Genomic DNA, 18,468 nt, shown 5'->3' with positions numbered 1-18,468 from the left:
TCTATTTTCACCATGTCAACTGTCTCAAGGCTTTTTCTTTTGCGTTGAAGTTTTCATGCTCTAAGTGGAATGGTGATTTTCTTTAGGAAAACATTAACAAAAGTCAGCTGAGTAGCTTTGGAGTTATGCTAAAGGGGTGACAAGGCATATCCATTAAAAAAGAAAAAAAATTATTTCCATACTCAAGTAACCAAAACAGTATAGTTTTGGAACTTAAAACTTGTCATGGACTTAGTCCTAAATAACTGCCTTTGAAGTGAATGAAGAAATTTTACTCCTGAGGGCATTCTGTGCCAAAAAATTAAAAATTCTGCGCCAAGAAAAAAAAAAAATTCTGCACACATTTTAAAATTCTGAAAAAGTCTGCAAATTTTATTTGACGAATACACCTCTACCCCAATATAACGCGACCCAATATAACACGGTAAAGCAGCGCTCCGGGGGTGGGGCTGCACACTCTGGTGGATCAAAGCAAGTTCAATATAACGCGGTTTCACCTATAATGCAGTAAGATTTTTTGGCTCCCAAGGACAGCGTTATATCGCGGTAGAGGTGTAAATGTGGAAGCTCCAGCATGGCATTGGGGAACACAGGCCACAGGCTGCACAGAGGTGGGAGATCACTGTGAGCAGGCAGGCCCAGAAAGGCAGGATCCAAGTGTGAAGGGGCTTAGTGTGGAGGGATCCAGGTGTGCGTTGAGAGGGTTCTGTGTGGGGCAATCTGGGTGCGGGTGGCTCAGTGGTGGATCCAGGTGCAGGGTGATTTGGATGCATAGGGGCTTGTTGAGTGTGCAATGGAAATGGGACTCTGAAGGGGGTGGCTAGGTGAAGGTGGTTGGGGCTCAGCATGGGGGTCTAGGTATGAGGGGATAGAGCTCGTCAGGTGAGTCTGGGTGTCGGAGGGGGGGATGAGTGAGGGGTCCAGATGCTGGGGTAGTGGGGTTCAGTGGGGTGGGGATCCATGTGCAGGTGGCTGGGGCTCGGCAGGGTGGGGATTTGGGTGTGGGTGGCTCGTCAGGATAGTCCAGGTGCAGGGGGAGTGGGGCTTGGCAGGGTGGGGATTTGGGTTGGGTGGCTCGTCAGGATAGTCCAGGTGCAGGGGGAGTGGGGCTCATCAGAAGGGTTCTGGGGGCGGGGGGGGGGGAGGAGGGAAGTGAGGCTCGGTGGGAGGGTCTGAGTATGAGGGGGTCTGGATACACAGGATTGGGTAGATGGGGGAGCAGCTCCCTATACAGTGATCCCTCCCCGCGCAGCTGAGAAGCAATGGGTGCAGGAAGTGCAGGGGGAGGAGGATAGGAAGAGTTTGCAGAGCTTCCTACAGCCGGGGGAGAAATCTGGGGGTGGATCTGACACGGCCCCAGATGCCGTGCAGGGGAAGAGGAAGTCCTGCCCTCCCCAGCCCAGCACAGGGTCGGAGCCATTGGCCGGGTCTTCCCCAGTCCTGCCCATGCCCCACAGTGATTTACTTCTCTGCTGGCTGCCCTGGACACCAGAAACATACTGCTTGGGCGGTCGCATGACCATTCTTGTGGCTTCCCTTTGCTTCCCATCACAAAGTCATTTTTCTGCAGGGAAGCAAAGAAAACTGCGGGGGACATAAATTCTGTGCATGCGAAGTGGCGCAGAATTCCCCCCAGAGTAAGAAATACTGTGCAGCTATACCTATAAGCTACTGGCCAATATTTCACTTTCCATTGGGGATTATCTGTAACCCACATTTTTTGAACATGTTTGAAAGCACTTGTTCTTTTTGAAAAATTTAGGACCCAAACCTGCAAACACTTATGCACATGCTTCAGTTCATACATGTTAGTAGTTTCACGGAGTTCAATGACACCACTCACATATGCAAAGTTAAGCATGTGCATAAGTGTTTTCAGGATTGGAACTTTAGTCATCAAGTAAGTTAGGAAGAGGGAGGAAAAAAAAAAAGGATCAGTGACTGGCGGTGGAAGAGGATGCATGAATCAGTAGGCCTTTAAATATTGCTTTCTTCACCACACCATTTATTCTTCTATAGATGACAATACCAGCGGAGCTGCTAAAACAGAATACCTGAAAAGCTGCTACTTGCTATACCCAATGTGAGAGAGTAGTGTGCTTTTGTGTTATCCTTGCTCCAGGAACTACATGTGTATTTGTTTGTCTTACTGCGAGTTTATTACCGTAAGCAAATACATTTATTTTTCATTTTTATACCAATTATGAAGTTTTGTAAACTGATTCTTCCAACCAATTAGCAACTTTGCACTCTAACCAGCATAATGCACAATGGAACCCTTTAAGATTAAAAAAAAATAAATTAATTTTTTTAGAATGTCTAATCTCAGGTACCAGAAGTATTAAGATCAATCATAAATTAACAACAGAAAGACTTTTTACAAAAAGAATCTTACATTTGTTTCCTTTACTTGCCTCCATAAACAAACTAGGGATCGATTCCCACAAACACTTATGTACATAGTTTACTTCACACAGGTGAGTTATCTTAGGGGATCAACAGGACCAAGCACGCATGTAAAGTTAAGCACACACACAAATGTTTGTAGGATCAGGTTCTAGAGGTTAGAGTTTGACTGCAATTTTACCTACATTTGCAGTTTACAAAGGGATAAAGAGTTTCTGTCATACCTTGTTCCTCCTCCATCAATAGTGAGAATTCGAATTCCCCAGGCTTTCACAGGATCTGTATATCCAATTATAGCCAAAGCCTCCATAACGGCAGCATGAAGAGTTTCATCAGTTCCTTGTTTCAGCTGTAGTAAGCATGGAATTATTTTTTCCTATAGTTGAAATGAAAAAAGTTGTATTTAGACTAAGTGTTAATACCAAAAAACTTCCACCTTTAATTTACTAGTTTAAAATTTAAATTTAAATGCAAAGTTTAACTTAAAATAAAAAATAGCTTTTTTTTTTTAGGAAATTTACAATCTCAGGACGGGAAGGGGAGGAAAAAGTCCAACACCATGTGTCTTGTGTATTCACGAGAAACTTTATATCATAATGCAAAAATCAAGGGTGAAAGTTAAAAACGTCTAATATCTATTACAACTACAGCTACGGGGGTTTTAGAGTTAGGATGTTAATTTTGGCATACTAGCCAAATAGCAACTCAGGTAATTACATTAGCCCAGATCCAAAAAGGAACTTAAGCACAGCAATGAATTCTAGTCACATAGCCACACACTGGAATCGGCAAACCCTGCGCCAGACACCTAGGCTCCCTATACAATGCATGGAGAGAGAGAGAGAGGTGCCTGAAAATGGGATGCACAAAAACCAGCATGCTCAGTGAGCAGATGTGTAAGCTAGCCCATATCAGACACTGAGGAGAGGGGAACATCCTAGGCCCTGCCCCCTCAGGGACATAGGAGCCTATCTCTGGGCTGGAGGGAGGTACCTACCCCTGGGCAGTGGGTGGACACTTTCAGGGAGGCTAGCCTCCTGGCTCTGCCCCATCCACACGAGACCCCACCCCACCCCTCAGGCACTCCCTGCCCTGCCTCCCTGCCAGAAAAGCCCCAGGCCCATCAGAAACTCAAACCCCTTTTCCCCCGCCACTGGAGGAGCCCCAGACTGGTCCCAGCTGTGCCAGCAGGCCTACTTGAGCACCGGCCTGGCTGTGCCGGCCCCAGCCCAGCCACGCCGGCCCCGGCAACCCAAGCACCCCTGAGCCATCCAGAGCCACACTGGCTGACCGACTCGAACCCCAACCACACCGGGAAACTGACCTAAGTCCCAGGCCAGCTCCAGCTGTACCGGCCCGAGTAGCCCCAGCACCCCAAGCAGCCTCAGGCTGGCCTGAGGTGTGCTGGCCAACGGACACGAGCCCTGGGCCAGCCCCTGCTGCATTAGCCCAAGCTGCATCAGCCACGGGCCAGCCCCAGCAGCTCCAAACTCAGGGCCGACCTAAGCCACACCAGCTGGAGAATGGGAAAGGCAGTGCACTTCCCCCAGCTGCCCATCGGAAGAACGCTGAGCTTTTCATATACACACCCATTATACCCACTGCCTACATACCTATAGCTGCTTGGAATGCACAGCTGGGAACCCTCTGCTAGAATCAGGTATCTTAGGTGTATAAGCCATTTCTTGAAAGAACAGCAGTGGCCCCTGGCTAACTCCACACAGAACAGCCAGTGGGTCAGGGTGGGAAGTGAAAGAGGAGTCATCCCCTCTTAGAACCTTTAGCCTAGTGGTCAGGGTACTCATTGCAGGATGTGGGAGACCTTGGCCTGGATCAAAAAAGGGATTGGAACAGGGGTTTCTCATCTATCAGGGCTATTCTGATGTGGGTCTCCTGTTGAAGCTGTTCCATCTTGGATAAACAATTAAATATGCATTAGGCTAGAGAGACAGAACGACTGTAGTTCAGTGGCTAAGGCACTCGTCTAAGAAACAGGAATCCCCTGTTTAAATCCCGTTCTCTTCAAGCAGAGGGAGGAAGTGAACTGGGGTTTCCCACATCCGGTGTGAGTACCCTATACATTGTACTAAGGGTTATAAGTATGACCCTACCAAATTCATGGCCTTGAATAACGCATAACAGACTGTGAAATCTGATCTCCCCCATGATACCTAGCTATTGTACGGGAGGGGCAGGGCTGGGGGTACCCCAGCTGGGGACTCCCACCATGTGCTGGGCTCCAGTTGCTAGTCCCAGCTGGGTTGGGGAGGGATAGGACTTCCTCTTTACCTGGAAGGGCAGCTCCTGGGGCCGGTCAGACCCACCTCTGGGCTCTGGTGAGCCGGACACTGAAGGAAGCACAACCGCAAAGCTCTTGTAGGGAAGGGGCAGGACCGGGGATGACCCATCTGGGGTCTCCTAATATGCAACATGCTCCAGCTGCTAGTCCCAGCCAGGCTATGGCGGAATGGGACTTCCCCTTCCCCTGCAGGGGCCCCTGCCCTTCCCCTAGTGCAGCCAGGGGAGGTTCCTAGAGGTGGATCTAAGCACCGGCCTGGCTTCTCCAGGAGCGGCCCATGCAAGGGAAGAGGAAGTCCTGTCCCTCCACAGCCCTGCTGGGATTAGCAGCTGAAGACTGGTGCACAGTATGAGACCCCGCCTTGCCCCTCCCCATCTCTGGGCTCAGGAGTTCAAGGGGCCTTGTGTTGGCTGTAGGGAGGAGGCGGGATGGACCATGGTGTCCCACTGACCTTGAGCGGTCACCCACCCATAAGGCAAGCCCTGCCCCCAAAAAAGTGGCAACCCCCCTTTACTCTGTGATCCCCCCATAACCCTCTTTTGGGTCGGGACTTCCATGGTTACAACATCATGAAATTTCAGATGTAAACATCTGAAACTGGCTATTTAAAAAGTCCTATGACCATGAAATTGACCAAAATGGCCCATGAATTTTGTAGGGTCGTAGTTATAAGGGTAGCCTCCTTCTCCACCATGCCATTTTGTGTGGCGTTAAGGATGCTATGAGCACACCTTCTGAATCAGGCCCCTGCAGACAAGAGGCAGGGGAACACCTGTCTCCACCTGGTTTGAGAATTGTGCTGGGGTTTAGGTGTGAGATTAGGCATCTGGAAGCCTGCCTGATGCAGTGGCACACATGCCCAGAGACAAGAAATTTAGGTATCTACTGAATTTAGATGCCTACAGGATTAGGGGAAGGGTAAGTGGGAGTTTTGTGCATCACAGTAATGCCTAAATCTGGGATCTGGGCCATTTCTGGATCTGGACCATTCTGCCTAAATTCTTCCTTTTGTTTTGAACAGATATGGTATTCATAGTTTGTTATGAACTATAATGCCAAAATCTAAGGTGTTTATTAAGACAAAATAAAGCTCTCTCAGACAGGAAAAGCCTTCAAATCCTTTTAGTTGTATGAAGAAAAGTTTCTGTTCTGTCATACTGAACAGTCTATTAGGTTTATTACTGCTATTCATTATTTGTATTACAGGAGCACACAAAGGACCTCAATTAGGATACGGGTTCTGTTATGGCAATGTACACAGTATTGCTTTGAGAACTAAAGAATTCCTTAACAATTAACGTATAGGAGAATTAAAAGTCCAAGGTTTTCTCCAAAGCAGACATTAACTGTCAATGATGATGGCTTCCATATGAATCTCTTGGAGGTAATACATTAGCAATAAAAAAAAATTGAAGATACTCACATAGTACAAGTATAAGATACAACAGTTTAAGAAGAAAAAACAAAGCAATAGATTATACATTTATCTATTTTATGATAAAACATCTGTCATTACATAAGAACTTATTATCTATCTGTAGTTGATAGGTTGAGCGTGAAAGTGATTTGTACCTTAATAGCAACTCCTCTGGTTTCTGGAAATTCCAGAAGGTGGTAAGTCAATTCTTCAATCCTGTTGATAGAGACTCTTCGGTTAGAAGATCTTCGTAAGGCCTGAACTAAAGCCCGTGTTCTGTTATCAATACTCACTCTTGCAATAATCTAAAGATAAACAGATATGTATATTAAGAATATGAAACTGCTCCAAGAAGATATATACAAAACTTGACAAGACTTTTTCAGAATTTTTGTTTTCTTAGATTACTCCAAGAAGAGATGAATGGCTTATAATGGAATACCACTATAGGCTTCAAGGAAGGTGGTTTTATGTTTGTTTGTTTGGGTTTTTTTTACTGAACTGATCTCTGGTTCTTCATTTACATAAACTAGAAGAGCCTATTATAAATCTGGCTCACAGTGACGGTCCTTCAAATAACTTGGTTCAATGTTTCACCTATGCAGATGAGATTTCAATGTAGCTTTGAAATGATAACATTATAACATGCCTCTGACAACTATAGTAGCTAAAAAACCCAGTATTCATAAATACTAAGCAAATACTTGCCTTTTCTCTCTGAAGAGACAAACGCTTTTCTTTCCCTTCTGCAGTTTTGATCTCTTTGCCGCCATCCTCTTCATCTTTCAAAGACTCTTTGCGTTCTTGTGATTTATCTTCTGAGGCGACTTTTGTCTCAAATCTCAACTTGGGGACCAGACTGCCTACATAACTGTCTACAAAAGCTTGTACACTGTTACTAGGGTATGAAAGGAAGCTTGCAATGCTCTTTTTAGTGGAAGTTGGAAGAGCAATATTTGTCTTTTCAGCATCTTGAATCTCAGCAGCAGAAATTAAAGTGGATGCTGAACTCATCCTATTTTCATTACTCATTATGTCACTTTCTGGTGAATCGAGTTTATTTCTGAGTTCGTTCTTAGAGTATTGTAGAAAAGCATTTCCTTTTTTCTCTTGATCCATAACAGTATTAATGCCAAAGTACCAGTTGATATGATTTGCTAAAAAGTTGTAAGTCTCTCCAAAATTTGTAGTGAAGTAGCTTACATGAAAAAGGTTGTTTTTAATATCTACAGAATCTTTTAAAGTATCTTGATTAGTGCCACTTCTACTTATCAATGTAGACTCTGAGTTTTCATCTGTGTGAACAAAGTTCTTTACAATTTGACTATTGTTGTAATCTCCCTGAGCTCCAGCACATGTAGTTCGTTTATCATTTTCTAGGTTTACCTGGAGATTGTTTTCCTGAACATTATTTTCAAATGCTTTCCCCAATATGCCAGAGTGGGGCTTGAATCGAGCTATTCGTGCAACCAGTTCACTGTGGGTGCCAGAAACAGCCTTTGAAACAGATTCAAAAGTGTTCTTAATTCGTGACATACGATTATTCACTTTTGTTAGTCCCTTAGGAGAAGTGCTATGTTTAGAAACTCTATAATACAAAAAGTCATGGCTATAATTGTGTTTACTACACTCTAGTGTTTTGCTTCTGGTCCATTTACATTGAGTTTTGCTTGTATGAAAAACTCTAAGTGGAATACCATGACTAATCCTCCAATAAAGTTTAGGTCTACACAAGTAGTACAGCTGCTTGTTTCTCTGCTTCCCCCAAAGGCTTCTTGTGTTAATCAGGAGATACAAATATTCATTTAAAGGCAAATTAACTGACATTACTTATAAATATTTATGTCTTTCATATGTTGCTTCTTTACTTCACACCAGAAAGCTTATCTCAGAAAAGTCACACTTCATGATGTTATCTGAAATGGAAAAACATTAGTTAAAATAAAGATTAGAAGTAGTTTACAAGTGAATACAATTTAGTTCTCTTTCTACTTAAATAGGGAACAAACATATTCAAATGAGAAATTCTCAGGAGTACTGTATTGCCCAGAGTATTTGGTAATGACATACAGAACCTTCCCACTTTAAGTTATTAGTTTAAATGCACCCCAAGGCAATAAGCAGCAACCAAAGTCACTCAAAATATGTGTTAGCTCATGGGAAATCAGAAGGTAGCCCCCATACAGTTTCTAATAGACAGGTGAGCAGAGACCAAGGGTAACATGGAAATGTCATCCCTAAAAATGATTTTTCCAGTCAAGGTGTTGTATGTGTTCTGTGAATAAATAGTTGACTTTACACTTTAGGACTGCAAATCCAGCACATTCCACCAATAAAAATAATATCTTGAATACCTTTCATCCTGAATCTTATAAATCTCATACAACCTATACACTGAGATTTAACACACCACTGAAGAACCGCCACTTCTGGAGTGAAATGCAAATACTATACAATAGCTGCTGCACCAGCTGAAAGTGTAGGAAGAATTCAGGCAAGCAGATTATTACTCCAACTAGAATTTGGCCAAACATCAGGATTTAACACCTCTGTTCTTGTGAGTACTGCCATAAGTAGTCAGGACACAGTTTGCAAAAGCTGAGGAAGCCATATTTTGAGATGCATGGCTGCAGACAGGTAAGTGATGTACATGCACAGCGCACAAATACATAGACTATGTATACACAGAATACACAGATATGGTATACGTGCACACACATTCATACACAGTATAAACATAGTGACAGGTACACATAGGCAGGATACTTAGCTATCACATACCCAATACATGCTACAAACACAGACAAGAACACAGGACACTCACTAGTACTAAGATACAACTGCATTTGCTCCAACCCCTCAGACAGAGAAACACTTACAGGATCTCTATTAAGCGTTCTTAAAACTACAATGCCCACCTGGTGAAGTGAAGAAATAGATTGACAGAGCCAGAAGGATACCCAGAAATCACCTACTACAGTACAGGCCCAACAACCTCAGCCTGGACCAGTCCACACAAGAGATCCACTTCCTGGACACTACAGTACAAATAAGTGATGGTCACATAAACACCACTCTATACCGGAAACCTACTGACCGCTATACGTACCTACATGCCTCCAGCTTCCATCCAAGACACATCATACGATCCATTGTCTACAGCCAAGCCCTAAGATACAACCGAATTTGCTCCAACCCCTCAGACAGAGACAAACACCTACAAGATCTTTATCAAGCATTCGTAAAACTACAATACCCACCTGGGGAAGTGAGGAAACAGATTGACAGAGCAAGACGGGTACCCAGAAATCACCTACTACAGGACAGGCCCAACAAGGACAATAACAGAACACCACTGGCCATCACATACAGCCCCCAGCTAAAACCTCTCCAGCGCATTATCCACGACCTACAACCTATCCTGGAAAATGATCCCTCACTCTCACAGACCTTGGGAGGCAGGCCAGTCCTTGCTTACAGACAACCCCCCAACCTGAAGCAAATACTCACCAACAACTACACACCACACCACAGAAACACCAACCCAGGAACCTATCCCTGTAGCAAACCTCGTTGCCTACTCTGTCCCCATATCTACTCTGGCAACAGCATCAGAGGACCCAACCACATCAGCCACACCATCAGGGGCTCATTCACCTGCACATCCACTAATGTCATATATGCCATCATGTGCCAGCAATGCCCCTCTGCCATGTACATTGGCCAAACCGGACAGTCCCTCCGCAAAAGAATAAATGGACACAAATCGGACATCAGGAATGGCAACATACACAAGCCAGTAAGTGAACACTTCAATCTTCCTGGTCATTCTATCACAGATTTAAAAGTCACTGTCATTGAACAAAAAAACTTCAGAAACAGACTTCAAAGAGAAACAGCAGAACTAAAATTCATTTGCAAATTCAACACCATTAATCTGGGCTTGAATAGGGATTGGGAGTGGCTGGCTCACTACAGAAGCAGCTTTTCCTCTCCTGGAATTGACACCTCCTCATCTATTATTGGGAGTGGACTACATCCACCCTGATTGAATTGGCCTTGTCAACACTGGTTCGCCACTTGTGAAGTAACTCCCTGCTCTCCATGTGTCTGTATATAATGCCTGCATCTGTAGCTTTCACTCTATGCATCCGAAGAAGTGAGGTTTTTACTCACGAAAGCTTATGCCCAAATAAATCTGTTAGTCTTTAAGGTGCCACCAGACTCTTTGTTGTTTTTGTAGATACAGACTAACACGGCTACCCCCTGATACTTAACCCAGGAACCTATCCCTGCAACAAACTTCGTTGCCAACTCTGTCCGCATATCTATTCAAGGGACATCATCATAGGACCTAACCATATCAGCCATACCATCAGTGGCTCGTTCACCTGCACATCTAGCAATGTGATATATGCCATCATGTGCCAGCAATGCCCCTCTGCCATGTACATTGTCTGGTTTGACCAATCTCTACGCAAAAGAATAAATGGACACAAATCAGACGTCAAGAATTATAACATTCAAAAATCAGTCAGAGAACACTTCAGTCTCCCTGGACACTCAATAACAGACTTAAAAATGGCAATTCTTTAACAAAAAAACTTCAAAAACAGACTCCAATGAGCAACTGCAGAACTGGAATTAATTTGCAAACTGGACACCATCAAATTAGATCCGAATAAAGACTGCGAGTGGATGGATCATTAGAAAAACTAATTTCTCCCTACTGTTACTCACACCTTCTTGTCAACTGTTTGAAATGGGCCACCCTCGTTACCACTACAAAAGTGATTTTTCCTCCCTTGGTATTCTACTGTTAAGAACTAAATTGTCCCATTAGCACTGACCCCCCACTTGGTAAGGCAACTCCTATATTTTCATGTACTGTGTATATATTTCTGCTACTGCATTTTCCACTCCATGCATCTAATGAAGTGGGTTTTAGCCTACAAAAGCTTATGCCCAAATAAATTTGTTAATCTCTAACCACAAGTACGCCTCGTTGTTTTCACTGCTGGTATAAGCACCATAACACACAAACAGGGCACACACACGGTATAAGCACAGAGAGATATATACATGATATACAGCGGACAAGATACATGGCATATGCACATACAGGACACAAATATGCAATATAAACACAGTGACATCACACACACAAGATAAACATGGTCCAAAGGCTGTGATACACACAAAGGCAGGACAAAGTGATAGGCACCCAATGACACGGGACACCTGCACAGAGACACAGTGCCAAATACAGTATAAACAAGTAGTGTGACACATGGGGCCAAGGGGAGGACACACCCAGTGTGACATGCGGGGTTGGGGGGCAGGGCACACCCAGGGATACACACCCAGTGTGACATGCGGGGTTGGGGGGCAGGGCACACCCAGGGATACACACCCAGTGTCACACACGTAGATACACTCACCCCGAGACAGGCTTGCCACAGTCTCGCTTGTTCACCCTCCCGTCCCCAGACGGGCCTGACACAGTCTCTCGCCCGCCCCGAGACGCGCACAGCACAGGTGCCCGGACACACGCCCGGGGAGCCGGGCAGGCGTGTGCCGAGCGCGGGGCAGGCCCGGCCCGGCCGCGCTGAGCGGAGCCCGCTGACACTTACCCCGGGAGACCCGGCCCCAGGCCGGCGCGGGGTGGCACCTCTTGGGCGATGGCAAGACCCCGAGGAGGCCCCGCGACCTGCCGCCCCCCTCTCAGACGGGGCAGCGCCGGGGCCGATCCCCGTCGCTCCTGGCGTGCGGGCCGCGGCGGGTCCCTCACAGCGGCGGGGCCTGGAGACCGGCTCAAAACAACAACACAGCGACAGGCAGGAACCGGAGGCACGCCAGCGCGCATGCGCCGGACCCCGGAACCAGCTGAGGGGCGCTGCGCGTCGTCCCTTCCGCCCAGCGCTGCGTGAGAGACCCGCCCCGCACCCACCCCCGCGCCCGCTCCTGTCCTCCGCTGAGCCTGTCTCCCAGCGCACCACCCCAGCCTCGCTACCCGCAGATCAAAGCCCGGGGCTCTGGGCAGGCTGGGCCCACCTGGCAGCCCCGAGTGGCTCTGTTACACAAGACTCGCTGTGCTAGGTCAGCCGGATGGTACATCTAGTCCAGTATCCTGTCTGCTAACAGTGGCCAATGGCCGGTGTTTTAGAGGGAATGACCAGGGCAATTTGTCCGGTGCCCTATTCCCTGACCCCCAGCCCTAGCTTCTGGCACTCACAGTGTGGGGTTGTATCCCTGACCATCTTGGCTAATACCCATTGATGGACCTTATCTCAATTTTTTTTTTTAACCCAGCTACAGTTTTGGTCTTCACAATATCCTGTGTCAACAAGTTCCATGGTTGACTGCGTTATGTGAAAAAGTACTTCCTTTGGTTTGTTTTAAACCTGTGCCTATTTATTTTGTTGGGTGATCCTTCGGTGTTGTGTTGTGTGAAGGAGTAAATAACACTTCCTTATTCACTTTCTATAGACCTCTATCTTATCCCCCCTTAGTCATCTCTTTTCCAAGCTGAAAAGTTTCAGTTTTATTAATCCCACTCATATGGAACTTCTTCCCAGCTGGGGCTCCCCCAGCCCTGCCCCTTCCCATGGAATGGATCAGATTTCATGGTCTGTGACATGTTTTTCCAGCCATGAATTTTTGTCGCCCTTCTCTGTACCTTTTCCAATTCTAATATATCTTTTTTGTGATAGGGTGACTAAAACTGCACACAGAATTCAAGGTACCATGGATTTACATAGTGGCATTGTGATATTTTGTGATGTCTTATCTGTCACTTTTCTAATAGTTCCTAACATTTTGCTTGCTTTTTTGACTGCTGCTGCACATTGAGCAGATGTTTTCAGAGAGCTATCCACAACGACGCTAAGATCTTTCTTGAGCGGTAACAGCTAATTTAGATCCCATCATTTTGTATGTATAATTGAGATTATGTTTTCCAGTGTTCATTACTTTGCATTTATCAACATTAAATTTCATCTGTCATTTTGTTGCCACTCATCTAGTTTAGTAAGATCCCCGTGTACCTCTTTGTGGTCAATTTTGGACTTAACTATCTGAAATAATTTTGTATTATCTGCAAATTATACCACCTTGCTGCTTAGCCCTTTTACCACATCATTTATGAATATATTGAACAGCACTGGTTCCAGTACTGATCCCTGGAGGACATCACTATTTACTTCTCTCTATTCTGAAAACTGACCATTTATTCCTACCCTTTGTTTCCTGTCTTCTAACCAGTTAGTGATCCATGAGAGGACCTTTCCTCTTCTCCCATGACTTCTTATTATGCTTAAGAGCCTTTGCTGATGGAGCTTGTCAAAGGCTTTCTGAAAGTCCAAATACACTATATCCACAGGATCACCATTGTCCATGTGTTTGTTGACACCCTCAAACAATTCTAATAGATTAGTGAGGCATGTTTTCCCTCTACAAAAGTCGTGTTGACTCTTCTTCAACAAACCGTGTTCATCTGTATGTCTGATAATTCACTGTGATGGGTTGGGTCACAGAGACCCCCTTGGGACTGCCACCTGATGTGCTGAGACTACCTTTGAGCCCGTTTTCCCTGGCAGCTTGGGACTTCAGTACCCTGTCTTATTGAGCCAGTCATGCTAGCCTGCTACAAACACAGACCCAGATCTGAACCATATCCCCCACAAGCTGCAGACTTAACTGAAAACAGCTTAACAAGTGCTCTGTCTCTAGCACCCAGTTCCCAATGGGAGCCAAACCCAAAATAAATCTGTTTTACTCTATATAAAGCTGATACAGGGTAAACTCATAAATTGTCCATCCTCTCTAACACTGATAGAGAGATATGCACAGCTGTTTGCTCTCCAAGGAACTAATTACTTGCTCTGGATCAATTAATAAGCAAAAAGTGATTTTATTAAGTATAAAAAGTAGGATTTAAGTGGTTCCAAGTAATAACAGACAGAATCAAGTAAGTTACCAAGCAAAATAAAACAAAAACATGCAAGTAAATAAATAAAAAAAATTAATGGAGATATTCTATCTCCTAGAACTGAAAGGGACCTTGAAAGGTCATCGAGTCCAGCCCCCTGCCTTCTCTAGCAGGACCATGTACTGATTTTGCCCCAGATCCCTAAGTGGCCCCCTCAAGGATTAAACTTACAACCATGGGTTTAGCAGGCCAATGCTCAAACCACTGAACTATCCCTCCCCCTAGGTCTAAGCCTAATACATTAAGAAACTGAATACAGGTAAATCTCACCCTCAGAGATGTTCCAGTAAGCTTCTTTCACAGACTAGACCCCTTCCTAGTCTGGGCCCAATCCTTTCCCCGGTACAGTCCTTGTTCCAGCTCAGGTGGTAGCTAGGGGATTTTTCATGACTGCAGCCTCCTTTGTTCTGTTCCATCCCCTTCTATAGCTTTGGCACAAGACGGGAATCTTTTGTCTCTCTGGGTCCCCACCACTCCTTCTAAATGGAAAAGCCCCAGGTTTAAGATGGATTCCAGATGGCTTGCAAGTAAACAGCGCCACCTACAGTCAATTGTCCTAGTTAATGGGAGCCATCAAGATTCCAAACCACCATTAATGGCCCACACTTTGCATAATTACAATAGGACCTCAGAGTTATATTTCATATTTCTAGTTTCAGATACAAGAATGATACATTCATACAAATAGGATGAACCCAGTAGATTATAAATTTTGTAATGATACCTTACAAGAGACCTTTTGCATGAAGCATATTCCAGTTACATTATATTCACACTTATTAGCATATTTTCATAAAATCATATAGAGTGCAATGTCACACTGGTTTTTACTATAGTTTCATCCAATTTGCCTCTGAGGTGCCTCATCTCTGAAAAGGCTTTATAGATTAGAACCAAGGTTGTAGTTCAGGCTGGAGACCATTGGGGAGTCTGTGGATCTATTGAGGCACTGGATATGGGCAGGTGAGAGCCGTGTGTGTCAGGTTTTCTTATCTAGGTCCACTTTACATGTAGTGCCAGATGCAGCTTCCACATGATGATCGTGCTCAGTCATAGATAAATTGACTTGCGCAGGCCTGATCTACACATGATGAAAATGTGGATGATTTTTTTCATGGATCAGATGGCACTGCCTCCTTCAGCTGTGAACTCAAAGGGGACTTAAATGTTAGGCACTCATAGCACTGACTTAGGTGCCCAGGCTCCTACAGTGGGGAAAAGTTAAGCACCTCTGAATGAACTCTACAAAAGCAAGCATGTTAAGCAGAGAGTCACCTAACCTAGTCAATATCAAATGCTGAAGGGTGGCATGGAGGGAAGGCATGATGAGGGCTAAACCTCTGTACTTCAAAGGGACTTAAGTACCTAAATCCACACCAGAGGGAGGTGCAGAACTCAATGTAAGATTCATAGCTATGAACCTTCTTCTGGAGACAGGCACTTAAGCTCTTTCTCAACAAATACCAAGGAGGTGATGGTGGTTGGTGGTAGTGTTCCTCTTTTTCTCGGTAGCCCATAGATTTGTTGTAGAAATCTGGATCTTTTTTAGCATTTAAAACTAAAGAGAAAGGAAAATCAAAGTCTTTTCACCAATAGTTCTCAAACAAAACAAAAAAAGGATATATTTGTTGAATAAATTTGTAATGACTATTTCACCCAGGGCTTGTCTACACTGGCCTGCTAAATTGGCGTTGTTCCTATTGATGCAGTGGCATGAATTTAGCGGATCTGGTGAAGACGCAATAAGTTGACGGGAGAGCAAAGTCTTATTTATTGAAATAAATTTTAGGTGACTAAATTATATTCAATAAAGCAAGACAGAAAGCATTACAGTATATATATATATATATATATTGTAGTGCATTAACAAACATTTTAACATTGTGCTTCTTCAATTCAAAAAAGTAGTGCATTAACTAACATATACATGTAGTAAGGGCCAATTACATTGAGATTATACATTTAAATGGCACAGGGGACTACAGAGACTGTATAACAAATACAGTGTTGTGGTATTGATACACACTGACCCTTTCATACATATGCATAAGGCTTTTAACATTAGACTTATTACAAAGTAGCATACAAATAACCTATGCACATGTATAAAATACCATTACAATTAGGGCTGTCAATTAATCGCAGTCAACTCACGCAATTAACTCAAAAATTAATCATGATTAATTGCAGTTTTAATCTCACTGTTAAACAATAGAATACCAATTGAAATTTATTAAATATTTTGGATGTTTTTTTACACTTTCATATATATTGTATTCTGTGTTGTAATTGAAATCTGTGTATAGTATTTTTATTACAAATATTTGCACTGTACAGTGATAAACAAAAGAAATAGTATTTTTAATTCACCTTATACAAATTCAGTACTGTAGTGCAATCTCTTTGTCATGAAAGTGCAATTTACAAATGTAGATTTTTTTTTTGTTACATAACTGCACTCAAAAACAAAACAATGTAAAACTTCAGAGCCTACAAGTCCACTGAGTCCTGCTTCTTGTTCAGCCAGTCGCTCAAACAAGTTTGTTTACATTTCAGGAGATAATGCTGCCTGCTTCTTATTTACAATGTCACTTGAAAGTGAGAACAGGCATTTGCATGGCACTTTTGTAGATGGCATTGCAAGGTATTTACGTGCCAGATATGCAAAACATTCGTATACCCCTTCATGCTTCGGCTACCATTCCAGAAGACATGATTCCATGCTGATGATGCTCATTAAAAAAAAAGCTTAATTAAATTTGTGACTGAGCTCCTTGGGGGAGAATTGTAGGTCCCCTACTCTGTTTTATCCACATTATGCCATATATTTCATGTTATAGCAGTCTCGGATGATGACCCAGCACATGTTGTTCATTTTAAGAACACTTTCACTGCAGATTTGACAAAACTCAAAGAAGGTACCAATGTGAGATTTCTAAAGATAGCTATAGTACCTGACCCAAGGTTTAAGAATCTAAGTTCCTCCCAAAATCTGAGAGGGACGAGGTGTGGAAGACGCTTTCAGAAGTCTTAAAAGAGCAACACTCCGATGCAAAAACTACAGGACCCAAACCACCAAAAAAGAAAATCAACCTTCTGCTAGTGACATGTGACTCAGATAATTAAAATGAACATGTGACGATCCACATTGCTTTGGACTGTTATTGAGCAGAACCCGTTATCAGCATGGACACGTGTCCTCTGGTTGAAGCATGAAGGGACATATTAATCTTTAGCGCATCTGGTACGTAAATATCTTGCGATGCCATCTACAACAGTGCCATGAGAACACCTGTTCTTACTTTCAGGTGACATTGTAAACAAGAAGTGGGCAGCATTATCTCCTGCAAATGTAAATAAACTTGTTTGTCTGAGCAATTGGCTGAACAAGAAGTAGGACTAAGTAGACTTGCAGGCTTTAAAATTTTACATTGTTTTATTTTTGAATTCAGTATTTTTGTACATAATCCTACATTTGTAAGTTCAACTTTCATGATAATCACCACTGTGCATTCAAGCAGGGAGGAGTTTGTCAGGCTGAGAGAAGAAGGCAATGCTTTCTGGCTTGGGGGAGGAGGAAAGATGTAAAGTTGCTGGAAAAGCAGTCAGCGTGGTGGATGACTCACCACCTAGGAATGAGGGGCTTAAAAAGGTCAGCTTCTTTACTCAGTTCAGGCTGGGCAGCAGGCAAAGAGGCTCCCGTGCATGGCTTGCTGCAGGACCACGTGGAAGCCAGCATGTGAAACAGCTGGCTCCCAGGCACCAGCGGAGGAAGCACGTGCCGGGGGCAGCACATGCTAAGGGGCGGCATTCCATCCATTCTTGGGGCGGCACAGTACGGACGGCTTTTTTATTTTATTTTTTTGCTTTGGCAGTTCGGGTGGCAGACCGAGCACAGCTTGGGGCAGCAAAAATGGTAGAGCCGGCCCTGATAGCTCCAGGGGCACGGAGAAGGGTGAGCTCGGGAAAACAGGGGACTGTTACCCCCCTAGCCCCAGAGACAGGGAAGGGCAGGCAGAGGCAAATTACACAGAAAGGGGACAGTGGAAAGAAGGGAAGCTAGCATCCTCCTGCCCCAGGTACTTCCACCCACAGGCAGGCTGGAAGCTGCAATCGGGGAGGGTGAATTTGCAAGCGAGGGAGGCTAGTCAGTGTCTGAAACAATCAACGTGCTTTGGTTGTGGGGGAGGGGAGGGGAAGGGAGAGGAAGGCAAGGAAATTTAATTGTTTCATGTACCAGCCGTGCTGCAAGTGGATGTATCAGGCTGCAATTCTTTCGGGCTCGGGTTGCTGCTCAGGTGCTTGTACCTTTGCTTAAAAGGGTGCAAGCAGAGGCAGCAGTGGTAGTGCAGGGCA

The 18,468-nt window shown here is 44.3% G+C and overlaps 1 protein-coding gene across 2 annotated transcripts in view; it reads right to left on the bottom strand.

Annotated features, from left to right (window-relative positions):
* PNPLA8 (patatin like phospholipase domain containing 8) overlaps nt 1–11,987 on the bottom strand; it is a 69,390-nt gene extending 57,403 nt beyond the window's left edge. The window contains exons 1-4 of one of the 2 annotated variants that reach the window (XM_034769430.1): nt 11,756–11,987; nt 6,831–8,038; nt 6,278–6,427; nt 2,631–2,782 (exon numbers count right to left, since the gene is read on the bottom strand). In XM_034769430.1, coding sequence (XP_034625321.1) covers nt 2,631–2,782; nt 6,278–6,427; nt 6,831–7,949 — 1,421 coding nt within the window. In that variant the 5' untranslated portion in view covers nt 7,950–8,038; nt 11,756–11,987. Of the gene's footprint in view, nt 1–2,630; nt 2,783–6,277; nt 6,428–6,830; nt 8,039–11,563; nt 11,686–11,755 lie in introns of those variants that run through there. The other variant, XM_034769439.1, reaches the window with a different exon arrangement.
* Between the last annotated feature and the right edge of the window lie 6,481 nt (nt 11,988–18,468).

The sequence above is a fragment of the Trachemys scripta genome, chromosome 1, assembly GCF_013100865.1.
Source record: "Trachemys scripta elegans isolate TJP31775 chromosome 1, CAS_Tse_1.0, whole genome shotgun sequence".
Classification (NCBI taxonomy): Eukaryota; Metazoa; Chordata; order Testudines; family Emydidae; genus Trachemys; species Trachemys scripta.
This window is presented reverse-complemented; position numbering and strand designations above follow the sequence as displayed.